At 38.9% G+C, this 16,691-nt stretch overlaps 1 protein-coding gene across 1 annotated transcript in view; it reads right to left on the bottom strand.

Annotated features, from left to right (window-relative positions):
- Window positions 1-1,499: 1,499 nt before the first annotated feature.
- The window catches only part of KIAA0319 (KIAA0319 ortholog), a 55,298-nt gene continuing 40,106 nt past the window's right edge, over window positions 1,500-16,691 (bottom strand). Inside the window, exons 12-21 of the mRNA XM_072152432.1 lie at window positions 16,059-16,191; window positions 14,399-14,547; window positions 9,483-9,634; window positions 8,544-8,682; window positions 7,626-7,785; window positions 7,165-7,307; window positions 4,162-4,284; window positions 2,644-2,734; window positions 2,205-2,296; window positions 1,500-1,851 (exon numbers count right to left, since the gene is read on the bottom strand). Coding sequence (XP_072008533.1) covers window positions 1,673-1,851; window positions 2,205-2,296; window positions 2,644-2,734; window positions 4,162-4,284; window positions 7,165-7,307; window positions 7,626-7,785; window positions 8,544-8,682; window positions 9,483-9,634; window positions 14,399-14,547; window positions 16,059-16,191 — 1,361 coding nt within the window. The 3' untranslated portion in view covers window positions 1,500-1,672. The remainder of the gene's footprint in view (window positions 1,852-2,204; window positions 2,297-2,643; window positions 2,735-4,161; window positions 4,285-7,164; window positions 7,308-7,625; window positions 7,786-8,543; window positions 8,683-9,482; window positions 9,635-14,398; window positions 14,548-16,058; window positions 16,192-16,691) is intronic.

Here is a 16,691-nt window from a genome sequence, read left to right as displayed (position 1 = left end):
TATTAAAGGGGATTTCAGGGGAAAAATTACTTGTGTGATGTCTGTGGCAGTAATCCCTTGGGTGATGGTCAATTGTGAAAACCGAGAACTATGACAATGTCCATGGTCCCTCAAACTATTAACTATATATTTCACATATGGCAGCAGGTTTTGGTGAGTTCTGTTCACTAAAGTTTTTTGTTTCTATTTGAGACAACTTGTCCTAAAGCAAATTAAAGGACAACTACCAGGCTGGACAGGAAGCGTAATGGGGGAGTGAATAATTTATAAGACCAGGTGCTCCAGTGACGTAGCCAGAGCTGATTAGCATAATGTTTATAACTGTAATTCTGTAATTGCAGCGTATTGGAGTAATAATAAAAGGTCCTGAGAAGCATAGTCCCTAGGAAACGTCTTGGATGTCCTTTAAAGGGCACCAGTCAGGATGATTTGGGATCCTAAAATCGTTCTAGAGCATCTGTCTGGGATTCGCATTACACAATTGTTTTTGATCCAGCAAACAGGACACTTGTACCTAAATTTTTTTAAAGATAAAACTTCATGCTTTATTTTCGGACTGTAGTCATGTTACAATATTCCAACGTAACAGCTTAAAAAACAAATCAGCGCCGATTTGTGTTTTTTAAGCTGTTACGTTGGAATATTGTAACATGACTACGGTCCAAAAATAAAGCATGGAGTTTTATCTTTGAAAAATTTGGGTACAAGTGCCCTGTTTGCTGGATCAAAAACAATTGTGGAATGCGAGTGCAACTTTTCTCCAGTCCAGGGGGGATCTATAGCACGGACCAAAACCTGCATGCTGCGGATCGGTGAGCAGACTTTATATTCTTTTATTGTAATCTGTCTGGGACCAAAAGAAATTAAAAAATAAAAAAAAAAACATTTATACTTTCCTTGGTCACAGCCCTAGGCACCTGCGCAGCCAATCAGTGAAGGTGTACTACATCGGCTTCACTGAAGCAACGCAAAGGCACCTGGAGCACCAGAGATGGGATTAATGCTCCTTACTGGACTCTTACTCACAGTAAGCAATGGACTGAAATAGAATTGGAACATTTTAAGAATCTAAACCACAGGTTCATATAGACCTGTAGTTGGTTGAGTGTCCCATATTGCCCTTATAGGTTCTTTTTAAGTATCTCCACATCTCCACCTGTGAGCATTGTTTCACATTATTGATGGATAATGTGCATAAAATACTCAAGTTACATTGTAAAAGCATTGCTTTACTTTGTGTGGACTTAGAGCTGCATTTACAATTCTGATTATGATCATTGGAAACAGTCTCCAGCTTAGTATCAAACCTGTACCTAAATATTAGGTTGAACTTTTCTCATGCAATGAGTTTCCTCATACCATGTAGTCGTACAGTGCTGGGTGGAAAATCTCTGCACAGAGACTCGATTAGCAAAGATGACTGGGAGATTTCAGCTCTGACGACGGCAGAACTGTGAGTTGCTTTAGAATGTGGTCCAAGCTGTGACCCAGAAACAATAAAAAGTAATGCAATATATTTACTCAATTCTGTTTGCAAAAGTATTGCATAAACTGTAAAAAATAAAGTGGTTTAAGGTGGACAGTTACTTTTCTATGAAATTGTAAACATTTACATCCTCATTTTTGGTCAAAAATATTTTCCTGCCAAATGAACCTTCATATTGACCAAAGTTTATCTGCATTTAGAGCTGAAATTAAAAGGAGCACCATTTTTTAGGCCACTGCTGGAAATATTTTTCGGGTTATCCTGCTCCATTTTATCACGACTGAAAATTGTGTCTTGGTCACTGTCAAACTCCGACTCGGAAACCATGAGGCTGGAATTATGTTCTGTGCTTCTGTGTTTTATTCCTGTGAAACAGGTTACAAAACAATTAGAAGTTCAGCAGTTTTGATCATGCACATGTCTTATCCCACCTTTTCCCCATTTTTTTTTTTTTTTTTTAAGTCGTAAGTTGAAGATTAGCAGAGGTATGATCGCTGGGTCCCCAACCAATCATGAGTATAGCTAGCCCCCAATATGCATAGTGCAACGGTACTTCTGCTACTGTCTTAATTACTACTGGACTGTCAGAAATTGGCACAGTTTCTGTGGTAAAGAACTGTGTGGAGCAATAGGCACCTGTGCAGGAGAAGGTAACCTAACTTAGCCGCTAAGCATTTGGGTAATTGCAGCTCTATCTAAAAATCCTTTTACTACTCACCATACTTCGGTCTCAGTGCCATTCTCTCTTGCTCATCAAAATTATCCAGGATTGTATACTTTGTTTTTTTCCGTATTTTTGTCCTTTTACGGCTAAAAACAGAAACATTTTTTTATCTGCACAGATCATATTCCATACCACAGTGCTTTTATAATGATTTTGAGGCAACGCTATTTTACTGTACTGTTCACATGCTTTATGATGGAACAAGGGAAATAATGACACATTTTAGTTTTGGGGCATCCTGGATTTTTTTAAATTTAACATTAACCTAAATTGTAAAAGACCAGTGTGTGATAGTGGTGATATTTAGGGCCCTGTCACTGTGACACAGTAGTAATAAGTTACAATAACAATTATAAAAAACTATGATATAAATATAATGATATGTTTTTCCTCTTTTACAACAAATAAAGAAAAAAATAAGTATAGAGTTTACCTCTTGTAGCAGCACATGCAGACCCATGTCAGTCCCATCAGGAAGGCCACTAAGGCAAATGTTAGCACAATGATGTAAAGAACACTCCATTCTGGAAACAAAGACGTACAAAAAGATATTATAAAAATACATCTCTGCAACAAATTTGGTGTATGTGAAGATAAAACTTAAAGAGGTTTTCTTAAAATGTGGCGTATAAAGCCAATATCTTCAACTCAATGAGGATGTATCATACCCTGGTGCATTATTCACCAGTGTATGATCCAGACCCCATCACCCTTTAGATCTATGATACGTCTGGCTCAGTTGTACACCAGGTCCTGCCTGGCATACCTGCCTACCACCTGGTGCAGGTTGTAGACCTGCGCTTGCCCCTCCATGCTCAAGTTGCACAGAGGGCAGAATTGCTGGCTCTGCGCCGAAAATTGCAACTATATCACGGCTTATACGCCTGTTTTTTGAGGTATAAGCTGTGTTAAGTCCCCCCAATGTCTGCTGGAGAAATATCACTTAAAAATATGCTGTGGGCAGATCTTGCTGGTTATTCAATGACAAATGTTTGGAATGTTTGCTTTTTTTGCATTAACTTTTTATGCTAAGTATGCTTTGGGCTGGGTGGGGTTTTTGTTACTATATACTTGTATGAAAAGACAAAAAAAATGGTGCAAGAAACATCAAGGTAAAAAAAAGGCATGAAAAGCAATATGCAAAAAAAAACCCCTCTAAAAAATGCATGCAGGGATTTTTATGGCATTGACTTCGCATCAAAGATATGTAAAAATATCTGATCACACATACTATACAAAAACCTACAGCTTAAAGGAAATCTACCCTTTGATTTGATGGATTATGAACCAAACATACCTGGAGAATGCTGTAGCTACACTGATGCAGAAACATATCTTGTTTAATCCCTGTGCTGAGTGGTTTTGCTGAAAAAACAATCATACAATTATGATAATGAAGCTCTGTCACTTCTGTGTCTGGTCCTCGCACTTTTCCTTTCACATTAGTTATGCACTACACCAGAGGAAGATGTAATCACTGTTCTCCCTGCCAGGCAGAATAATCAATTACTGCATCAACCCCCAGGTGCTGTGTATGAGTGATCCAGCTCAGGTTGATTAGCCCTGTCTTGACTGTTCAGAAAGCTTGTCTGTGGATCCAGTTTTTCCAAGGTCCTGAATTTTATAAATGTTTTTTCAGCAAAACCACGCAGCACAGGGATTAAACAAGATATGATCCTGCATCAGTGTAGCTACAGCATTCTCAAGGTATGTTTGCTTCATAATGCATGAAATCAAATGGTAGATTTAAGTTAATCTGCTATTTGGTGTCTCTTTCCTACCGATCTTACAATGTATTGCAGGTTTTAACTTGTCCTATTAAATTTGGATTTCTTTTGTATATCCTGGTGTGCCCCAGTTTTGTTGCTTACTTTCTCTTGTGGTTTACAGGTCTGCATTAAATAGGCATACTGTGAACAAGTAACCATATAGACTTTGCAGAAAGACTTACCACAATTACTCTCTCCATCACTCACATAACGCCGCAACCAGTTCTCCATCCAAAATGGATAGCAAATACAGGATTTTGTTATTGGATCACAGTGGCCATGGCCCGAACATTTTAAAAGGCACACTAAAGAAAAAGGCAAAGTATGTTAAACATATCTGCAAACACACAATTCTCCAATAAAATTACATAAAGTTTTTTATTTCATTGATATATTAAAATTTAATTACAATGGATGTTAAATGGAGGATATCCAATAATATTGGTCTGAGTATGCTGCCCACCTCACTAACAAGAGGGTATGTTCACCATAGATCTATCACAATTATTGCTTATTTCCCCAGTAAGTAAATAAAGTGCATATATGCCTGGAAAACACCTACTTAAGTATAGTATAGTTGGCATCCCCCGTTGCCTAGGGTGCATCGCGCATGACCGGAAATCCGATAGCGCTGTCGGATTCCGAGCGTGCGCACTAGCTCCCGGGCACCGGAAGTGGGGCATGTTAACACGCCGGAGATCTGTTCGAGGCGCATGCGCAACTCAGTCCATCCGGTCAGGTAAAACATTTAAATTCCGGCTCCCCAGCGTTTGTTTCGTACCCCCTGAGGAAGCGTGGGCGAAACGCGCGTTGGGGTGTCTGGGAGCTGTCCCTACCTACACTACATCATGGGTAAGACACTGTTCTTTTACTTAAAGTTTCACCAAGGCTAAATTACTATACTTAAGTAGGTGTTTTTTAGGCATATATGCACTTTATTTACTTACTGGGGAAATAAGCAATAATTGTGATAGATCTATGGTGAACATACCCTCTTGTTAGTGAGGTGGGCAGCATACTCAGACCAATATTATTGGATATCCTCCATTTAACATCCATTGTAATTAAATTTTAATATATCAATGAAATAAAAAACTTTATGTAATTTTATTGGAGAATTGTGTGACTCCTTATTTTTCTTGTGGTATCTAATGTGTTTGGGAGCAATTCCGTAATTTAAGGGTGGAGGGCTTGATACCTGTTCCCACTATGTAGCAAAATGAAGATGTGGTTTCTGATATCTGCAAACACACAGGATTAGAAAGCATGCTGTTACAATAGGTGGAGAGCACGAGTGTTGTTTCTGATGTTTGTGTCTTTTTTTTTTATTATAACAAAATAGGACACATTTGTGTCATACAAAGAATACTTGGTTTAATAAAAATAAATTTCAATAACCTCTGTCCAGTTTCTAGAACAACTTATATTACAATGTACTTAGACTTGATAAAGCAAAGTTAAATATTTTTGGATAAATTGAAGACATCACCAATTTAATGAGTAGGCACACTAGCTTCAAAGTTGCCCACCACTATGTGCTCTAAAACCAGCCTGTGTGTCAACTAGGAAAAGTGGTTGTGTATTGTATAAGAAATATATGCTGGCGCTATAACTTATTGTGATCTATTTTATTTGATTATAAAAAGGTACGTGAAATAAAATAATTAAAAAATGCAATTGATGTGTTATAAATTTCACAAATACTTCACACTGACCAAATTTATGGAGTTTTCCATCTGTTATCCATTTGAACAGAGAGAATAGGACTTATCATCCGTAGTGACTACTGTACTATTTTTTATACAACTGTAACCCGATTATATACGTAAGAAGTGTCACTTGTGTTACCATTGGTCCCTGCACACTAGCTATCACCTGCACCAGGTCAAGGCGTAGAGCGTAATTCTATTATAGCAAATATTTGGCAATAGGTCAATATGAAGTACTTGTTACCCGCCCGCTGCACGGAAAGCTTAGTCTTCCTGCCAAAAATGGTACGGGCGACCACAAATATTATGAGCAGAACGCAATCTGCTACCATCTATCAGGGTGATGAAGATGAAATAAGAGTGAACATTTCAGTAACACAATGATCCCAAACACTCATCCACGGAAACTCTGAATTGGTTTTATAGAAAGTCCCAGCCCATCACCTGACCTGAATCCAATATAAAAACTACATAAAGAACTAAATCTCAAAGTTCCTAGAAGGAGCTCATGGAACCTTCAGGATATAAAAACTATATGTGTGGAAAAATGGGCCAAAATCAGACTTGACTACTGCATGTAACTAGTTCCTTATACAGGAGGCATCTTGAAGCGGTGATAACTAACAAAGGTGATCGTCATTAAGTGTGTTCGGTACTTTTTGTATTGGATGCACTGATGCCTACAATCTGGTCATGGTGTCATGGATTCATATCAAGTTAAATGTGGCTTTAACTTTTAAAAATAAGGAAAAGTCCAAGCAGCACGAATACTTTTGCAACCCACAAAATAAAGGTGCCTGTTCAGATATGACTAAAGTCAGTAAATGGATGATGTAAATCAAAAAGAGTGCTAAAATTTATCCCAAAAAAAGTATTGTTTTAACCAACTGTAAAAAATACTTACATTGTTACTTTTTTCTTTTAACATATAAAGGGGCACATTTACTTACCTGGTCCCGAGGAGATCCCGAAAGTGCATTGTCCGACGACAGTGCACTGTGCCGCGATTCAAGAAGATCGTGTGCCCGATATCCTGCATGTGTCGCTTCCCTGTTCAGGTCCGCCAGAGTTCATCATCTTTCTCCCGGTGCATGTAAGTGCTTGGCTTGCAACACAATTTTTAAGTAAAAAATTGTCCGAATCCGTCGGATCGTCCGATGACCCGCGACCCGATTTGTGTCGCATGTAAGCAGGCGCGATTGCAACTAAATCCGACCGTATGCAACACAATCGCCTACTAAGTACCTGGCCCAGCGGAGTGATCCCCGAAACTGTCGGAAAACCCAACGGAAATGCGCCCGTGGAACCCTTAGTAAATAAGCCCCATATATTTCTCTATTCTAATGTACAATGGATGTTAGAGTTCATCCATGAAAACCATTTTGGTAGCATTAATGTAACCATTGAAGTAAGTACAGTATTTAATATGGTATTCTATAATAAGCTGCTATGACAATAGTCTAAGGTGTAACTTACCAGCAGAGTCTACTCTGAGCACTTTATACAGTAAGAAATCTGCCTTTTCCTTTAGAAGCTGCTTCTGTAGTGTATGTGCAACGTCCACTGACTTTCTTATTTTGACAGGATGACCACTCTGGACATAGAAAAGAATCACAGTGCTGTATGTGGAGAGAAAGAGTCTGTCATACAGCGGGCATTAAATAACAATAAAATATGACAATTAATCAACGCAAAATGCATTTTTAAGGATAGCTAACCCGGTTTTGTAATTTCTAAAAACATTACACAAAATGAAATGTTGTAGACACAATGAGGAGATTCATTATGGCTTTTCCACTAGTTTTCTGGCAGAGGAACAACATGAATCTCCCCCTCTCCAGTTTTCTGGAATCTCCAATCGGAAAAATTGGCAGAGACTATATTAGAAAACCTCCAGCAGTACTACTATCCACATGTGTTCTGGGATGGAAAAGTACCTTAAATCTGAATGTGCTTGTATTTTCTGAACCTTCACGTCAGAGTCAAGAACGTTGAGAAGAACAGCCAGCTGCCTCACTAATGTGTCCTTCTGTTGTTCACTTAGCTGGCTAACAGCCACTCCTAGGATCAGCTCCACTAAATTGTCTTTCCGAGGATCTATAAAAGTGTATAAAAAGTATTATCCTGCTGAACTACTTATAAAGGTGTCCATACATATTACTTGAACGTTGTCCGCAACAGATGTCTGGGGACGAAGAATTTGGCAAACACTATTCCCTCAAAATGTGGAGGGAGGAGGAATATACTAAAAAGTATATGGGCGGTTAAAGAGTTGTAAGATTGCATTGTAGATCCCAGCATTGCTACATGACACATCCATACAGTTCTACATACATATTTTTTACTTCATTGTTTGAAAACTGAATGTACACTAATGGGAACCTGTCTACATAGGGTTCAATTAAAAAAAGATCATTCAATTAGTGTTTCAGACAATCTGGTTCTGCGTGGCTTTTTCCATCATACCCAAAGCCATGTTTGTATACAGAGGCTCAGTGGTGATTACACATTGACAGTGCATTCCAGTTACAGCTGCAGCCAAAGCCTGTAGTGGGTGCACACTGCTGACGCTGCATCACTGCTGTATACAAACAGTGACGGTGAGTGATGGGGTGTATAGTTTCTTTGTTATTTTATACCCCCAGGGGCCCATATTATCAACATCCCCTTTAATGTCCATTGACACCATAGGGACTCTTAATTATCTACAATTATCTCAGAAGATCTACAACAATGATCACACCAGCTAACATAGAAAAATATATTTTAAATAAAAAAACAACTTTGTATCATGTTTATTCCAATAATTATCTACACTGCTTTCCCATACTGCATATGGCACTTGTCTTTCATACCAGGACGCACTTCCACTGTTGCGGTGTTAATATCGGACTCTCCTTCAGCATCCGTGACCTTCAAATGAAAGAGATATGTCCCCTCTACAAGATTGGCAAGTTGTAGAACTGGCTTATTCTCAGATGAGTCCATCACATCCTGGCAAAATACACATGTTCTTGATTAATATGAATGAATGAGATTTTAAAATGGGGGCATAATAAAAGACCACAATAGTCCCAAAAATAAAATCAATATAAAATAAAGGTTAGAGCATGGCTTGCTTTGTAAGGTTGATATACAAAAACAGAAAAAGGCTACTGTGGCAACAGTTTAAAAATGAATATAATACAGGCAGTCCCCAGGTTACGTACAAGATAGGTTCTATAGGTTTGTTCTTAAGCTGAATTTGTATGCAAGTCGGAACTGTATATTTTATAATTGTAGCTCCAGCAAATTTTTTTTTTTGTCTCTGTGACTATTGGATTTAAAAAATGTTGGATTGTCATAAGAACCAGGAACAACAATAAAGCTTCATTACAGACACCTTTAATAACTGGCATAGCTGTTTATTGTAGCGTAGGGCTAAAGTACAGTACTGTTTGTAACTAGGGGTCATCTGTAAGTCAGGTGTTCTTAAGTAGGGGACCAACAGTCTCAGCATAAATAAGATAACTATCTCTGCACTAGATGCCGGAAAGAAGTATGGGCCTCATTCGCTCAGTTTTAGGATTGAGTATTAGGTAGCCATGAGTCCCCACAAAGCTTTGGCCCAAGGGCAGCCACCCAAAGAGAACAAATTATAATCAGTAAACCACAGGGGTGGAATTAGAGCTTATTTGCTTTTATGATTGGAAATTATTTTATTTCATACTAATCCACAGTTGCTGAGTATGATCTTTTGCAGAACACAATGTGATGAATCTAAGCAACAATAGAACTGAAATGTGTATAAGTACCCCAGCTGCTGGGCTCTGACCATCTTTTGTCCACCGGTATGACACTATTCCTTGGTCATCAACTGACTTTGATCCATCCAGTGAAATGGAACTACTAGGAAGCACAAGATGATGTGTCCCTCCAGCATTTGCTTTAGGGGGGCTGTTCTTTCCTAAAACAAGAATATTTGTTTTAAAAATGCACAAATATATGGAAAGAAACATTTGTACAACAATAGTTGCTCAGACTGACAAGGTTGGCATAAATAGCATACTTGTATATGTTGTGGCATTATTGTATGACAAGTGCCACTAATAAAAGGGCAACTTTACTAATAAAAATGTGCTATAATTGATGTAGCTGGTGGAATACTCCTATAAATGATCCTAAAGCTGCTTAGCTACATGCTAAAACATGAAATAAATAGCATTACAATAGCTTTGTAGCAAAAAAAAGCATCAATAACCCCAAGAAACCATGCACATGTCATTAACAGTCACTTTTGCACCTTGAGTCAGCCAAATGCTCTCCGTTTAAGGATTATGGAAGCCACTGTGCTCTTAGGAACGTTGAGTTCCGAATAAATTCTTTTGAACCTTGGCCAGATCTGATTGTTCCTTGGGCAGTTCCTTAGACCCGATGATTCTCATCTGCTCTAACATGCACTGTGATCTGAGAAATCTTATATAGACAGGTAAACCCAATTGAACTCCAATGAAGGAGTAGAACCATCTCAAGAAGGATCAGAAGGAAATGGAAGTGTCACAGCAAACGCTGTATTACTTATAATATTTAACAAATTAGCAAAAATATCTACATTTCTCTTTTTTTCAGTCAATATGTGGTGCGGATGGTACATTAATGAGTAAACAAAAGAACTTTTGGCTGTAATGAAACAAAGAGTGAAAAATTTAAAAGTATATAGTTTATATATAGTTTTCTTATAAAATTTTCAGGAATATCTCCATCTCATAACATCATTAAAATAGCTTTCCGATAGCTTTATTATATGTAAGTGTGTATCCAAGCAAATAAACATTGTATGACTCAACAATTTTCACAGCACCATAAATAATTTCTGGAATAGTTACCTAGAATGCATTGTGTGTGGTTCAATGTCTAAATTATTTATTAAGCTCATTAGTACATGTTGAACTTTGCAGGAAAGTAAAGCAGAATTGTCTTGACATTCAGGCCTTAAATCAAGGAGTAGTATAAAATACATTATGGTGAACAGTGGGCAAGCTGTAGCTTTTCTCAGTAAATTTTTACAGTCCTTGGAATGAGTACAAGTTGTGTTAACTTGTTGAGGAAGATGTTAATACAGTAACATATTGTGAATCTTTGAACTAGTAATCCAAAACATCAGTAGTCTAACACTAAATGCTCATATAAAATGGGCCATCAGTGGTGATGTCACATTCAGTGTACATCTGGGCCAATCCCTGGCCTAAAATCTGATTATGAAGCCCTGGATTAGTGAACATGTCATGTGCGCAGTGTAAGTGAAATCACCACCGACAGCATGACGGGAGCCAAAATCATCAAGGAGCGGTTGCCACATGCCTGTTGCCACAATTCCCTACCTAATACTGCCCCAAAGTGCTACTGCTTCTTTCTGTTTCCTGTATGACACATCAACTTATAAGAAATCTATACTTTGCCAGTCACTGGTGCCTAACTGCTCCTCCCTTCTCTTTAACTTCTGCAGTGGAGATCAGAATTAGAGAACAATGTATGATCACTTGATCAGATCTAATGTAATCTTCATTGATCAACATTTGATGGATTTTTGTAAGGGGTACTCCATGCCAAGAATACACTTTTACAAAATAACCAAAGTACATCAACAAAAAATATGATGATCATAATTAGAGAACAGTAATGACTGTAGCACAGAGAGAGATTATAACAAACTTTTAGGAAGATTGCAGTCAGCAATCTGTAGGAAGTGTACAGGCCTTTGTTTAGAATGAGTACTGCAAATCTGCGGCCACAGGACATTTCTAGTCTCTCACACTGCTCTGGTGTGACTACACAATGACCTTGATATTTAGGAAATTTTCTCTAATTCTCTTCTCTAATTTTGATTTCCAGTACATGTATTGAACTACCCTGTGAGCTTCTTTATGCAGCAGAAATTTCAGAGCTAAAAGCCAATTAGAAAGGAAGGACAGAAATAAGGGGAAAAAAATACATCACAGAATTTTGTTATGTTCACATATTCTATACAAGCTGTAGATCCCGGAATTGCCCAGGACAGTAAATAACTGCTCTTAGCTATAAAAATATGACAAAAACATATATCTATCTATCTATGAATCTATCTCTCCCTGCCTGTCTCTCACTCACTCGCCCCACCTGTCACTCACTCTCCCTGTCTGTCTCTCTGACTCACACTTATCCTACCTGTCACTCACTCACACACCCTGCCTGCCTCTCTGTCTTTCACTCACTCACTCTCCCTGCCTGTCTCTCTGTCACCCACTCTCCCTGTCTGCCTGTCTCTCTGTCTCACACTCATTCTCCCTGACTGTCTCTCAGTCACTCTCCAGCACACTCAATCGCCATGCCTGTTTCTCTGTCTCTCACTATCCCTGCCTGTCTCTCACTTACTCTCCCTGCCTGTCTCTCTGTCACTCACTCTCCCTGCCTGTGTCTCATTCATTCACTCACTCTCGCTACCTGTCTCCCTGTTTATCACTCTCCCTGCCTGTCTCTCACTTTCCCTGACTATTTCTCTGTCACTCACTCACTCTCCATGACTGTTTCTCTGACTCTCACATATCCTGCCTGTCTCTCACTCACTCTCCCTGCCAGAGAGACACCCTCCCAGTGTGTCTCTCTGTCACTCCCCCTGCCTGCCAGTCACTCATTCATTCTCCCTGCCTGTCTCTCACTCTCCCTGTCTGTCTCTCTGTTACTCACTAATTCTCCCTGTCTGTCTCTTACTCCCCCTGCCTGCCTGCCTGTCACTCACTCACTCTCCCTGCCTATTTCTCTGTCTCTCACTCTCACTGCCTGTCTAGGTCTCTCACTCACTCTCCCAGCCTGTCTCTCTGTCATTTACTCTCCCTGCCTGCCCACCTGTCACTCACGCACTCACTCTCCCTTCCTCTCTGGTTCTCACTCTCCCTGCCTGTCTCTCTGTCTCTCACTCACTCTCCCAGTGTGTCTCTCTGTCACTTGCTCTCCCTGCCTGTCAGTCACTCACTCATTCTCTCACTCACTTACTCACTCACTCGCCCTGTCTGTCTCTCTGTTACTCACTCACTCTCCCTGTCTGTCACTTACTCTCCTTGCCTGTCACTCACTTACTCTCTGTTTCTCACTCTCCATGCCTGTCTCCCACACTCCCAGCATGTCTCTCTGTCACTTACTCTCCCTGCCTGTCAGTCACTCACTCATTCTCCCTGCCTGTCTCTCACTCACTCACTCACTCTACCTGTCTGGCTCTTACTCTCCCTGCCTGCCTGTCACTCACTCACTCTCCCTACCTGACTCTATGTTTCTCACTCTCCCTGCCTGTCTCTCTGTCACTCACTCACTCTCCCTGCCTGTCTCTCTGTCACTTACTCTACCTGCCTGTCACTCACTCTCCCTTCCCGCCTGTTACTCACTCTCCCTACCTGTCTCTCTGTTTCTCACTCTCCCTATCTGTCACTCACTCTCCCTGCCTGTCTCTCCATCACTTACTCTCCCTGCCTGTCACTCACTAACTCTCCCTGCCTGTCTCTCACCCACTCTCCCTGCATCTCTGTTTCTCACTCTCCCTGCCTATATCTCACTCACTTTTCCTGCCTGTCACTCACTCTCCCAGAATGTCTCTCTGTCACTTACTCTCCTTGCCTGTCTCTCACTCACTCTCCCTGTCTGTCTCTCTGTTACTCACTGACTCTACCTGTCTGTCTCTTACTCTCCCTGCCTGCCTGTCACTCACTCACTCTACCAGTCTATCTGTTTCTCACTCTCTCTCACGCACTCACTTTCCCTGACGGCCTCTCACTCACTCTCCCTGCCTGTCTCTCATCCACTTTCCCTGATTGTCTCTTTCTCACTCTCCATGACTGCCTCTCTGTCTCTCACTCTCCCAGCCTGTCTCTCTGTCATTTACTCTCCCTCCCTGCCCGCCTTTCACTCACTCACTTTCCCTGCTTTTCTCTCTGTATCTCTATCCCTATCCATCTTACCCCACAAATAAGCCGACTTATACTCATTGCCTATAGTAACCAATCAAAGCTCAGAGCTCATATTAATGACCTGTGGCAAAACAGCAACTAATCAAGTCCCAGCTTCTATCTGCCACAGCAGCTCCGGAACATGGTGGTTAATAACAGGATTTTAGAAAGCAAAGGGTGAAAATTTCAATTGTAATCTAGACTATGACGTTCCCTAAGTCACGGGGAGCCACTATGCAAAATTTGGTGATTGTAAATGTGACGGTGCAGATTCCTTTAGCGGACATACATACATACATACACACACATAGGGGGTCATTTACTAAGGGCCCGATTCGCGTTTTCCCTACGCGTTACCCGAATATTTCCGATTTGCGGCGATTGTACCTGAATTGCCCCGGGATTTTGGCGCACGCGATCGGATTGTGGCGCATCGGCGACGGCATGCGCGCGACGGAAATCAGGGGGACGTGGCCGAACGAAAACCCGACATATTCGGAAAAACCGCCGCATTTAAAACCGAAAATGTGTCGCTTGGGAAGCGCTTACCTTCACCTGGTCCAGCTCGGTGTATTCCGGCGCGTTCAGATGATTTTCAGCGCAGCCTGGTGGACGGCGGAGGAACTACCTTCATAAATCCTGTCCGGACCTGTGCAGAGAACGCGCCGCTGGATCGCGAATGGGCCAGGTAAGTAAATGTGCCCCATACACTCAACTTTATATATTAGATAATGGTCTTTTCAAACAAAAAAACATACCTTCTTTAACAGTAACAGAGAGAACAGCTGAGCCCTCTAACCCTTGATGGTCCTTCACAGTAAGACGAAAGTGGTATATACCAGGCTGAAGGTTTGAGGCGATGGCCACTGGTTTGTCACTGTCCTGAATGGTCACTGCAGATGGCCCACTGAAACATCCACAAATGTTTAGCTTAGCTGAAGAACACATTTGTATAAGTGTCTAACTTTCCATTCTAGTAATAACATAACATAAATATATATTTACTTGGATTTCTCTAAATATCACCCTATATTCTATAGAGCAAAAACTACATACATACATACATACATACATACATACATACATACATACATACATACATACATACATACATACATACATACATACATACATACATACATACATACATACATACATACATACATACATACATACATACATACATACATACATACATACATACATACATACATACATACATACATACATACATACATACATACATACATACATACATACATACATACATACATACATACATACATACATACATACATACATACATACATACATACATACATACATACATACATACATACATACATACATACATACATACATACATACATACATACATACATACATACATACATACATACATACATACATACATACATACATACATACATACATACATACATACATACATACATACATACATACATACATACATACATACATACATACATACATACATACATACATACATACATACATACATACATACATACATACATACATACATACATACATACATACATACATACATACATACATACATACATACATACATACATACATACATACATACATACATACATACATACATACATACATACATACATACATACATACATACATACATACATACATACATACATACATACATACATACATACATACATACATACATACATACATACATACATACATACATACATACATACATACATACATACATACATACATACATACATACATACATACATACATACATACATACATACATACATACATACATACATACATACATACATACATACATACATACATACATACATACATACATACATACATACATACATACATACATACATACATACATACATACATACATACATACATACATACATACATACATACATACATACATACATACATACATACATACATACATACATACATACATACATACATACATACATACATACATACATACATACATACATACATACATACATACATACATACATACATACATACATACATACATACATACATACATACATACATACATACATACATACATACATACATACATACATACATACATACATACATACATACATACATACATACATACATACATACATACATACATACATACATACATACATACATACATACATACATACATACATACATACATACATACATACATACATACATACATACATACATACATACATACATACATACATACATACATACATACATACATACATACATACATACATACATACATACATACATACATACATACATACATACATACATACATACATACATACATACATACATACATACATACATACATAGATTTAGGATTGTAATTACCTAATGTTTTCCCACTTATAGGAAACAATGCCATGGTCATCTCTACTTTTACTTCCATCTAATGGTGTAGATTCCACTGGGAGAATAATTTCTTTATCAGGACCTATCTCTGCAACTGGTGGGCTGTTGTTCTCTACAAGAAAAAAAAGAAGTACAAATTTATTTTTTTATATCAATGTGTTACTGAAATATTCCACAGGTATCACCAAATGGATGCATAATGTGGAAAGCATATGGTAGTGATATTTGGATATTATATAGGAGTTTTATTTGGGCAGTGAATGGATGTATCATAGTATATAAGACTGGAAAATACCATCAAATCCAACCTTTAACCCCTTCACGACTTGGCCTTTTTTAGTTTTTTCACTTCCATTTTTCACTCACCAACTTCAAAAATCTATAACTTTTTTATTTTTCCACATAAAGAGCTGTGTTATGGCTTATTTTCTGCGTAACAAATTGCACTTCATAGTGACGGTATTTAATATTCTATGGTGTGTACTGGGAAGCGGGAAAAAAATTCCAAATGCAGTGAAAATGGTGAAAAACCACATTTGTGACGTTTTCTTGTGGGCTTGGATTTTACAGCTTTCACTCTGCGTCCCAAATGACATGTCTACTTTATTCTTT

The sequence above is a fragment of the Engystomops pustulosus genome, chromosome 5, assembly GCF_040894005.1.
Source record: "Engystomops pustulosus chromosome 5, aEngPut4.maternal, whole genome shotgun sequence".
Classification (NCBI taxonomy): Eukaryota; Metazoa; Chordata; class Amphibia; order Anura; family Leptodactylidae; genus Engystomops; species Engystomops pustulosus.
Note: the sequence above shows the minus strand (reverse complement) of the source record. Positions and strands in the feature narration are given on the sequence as shown.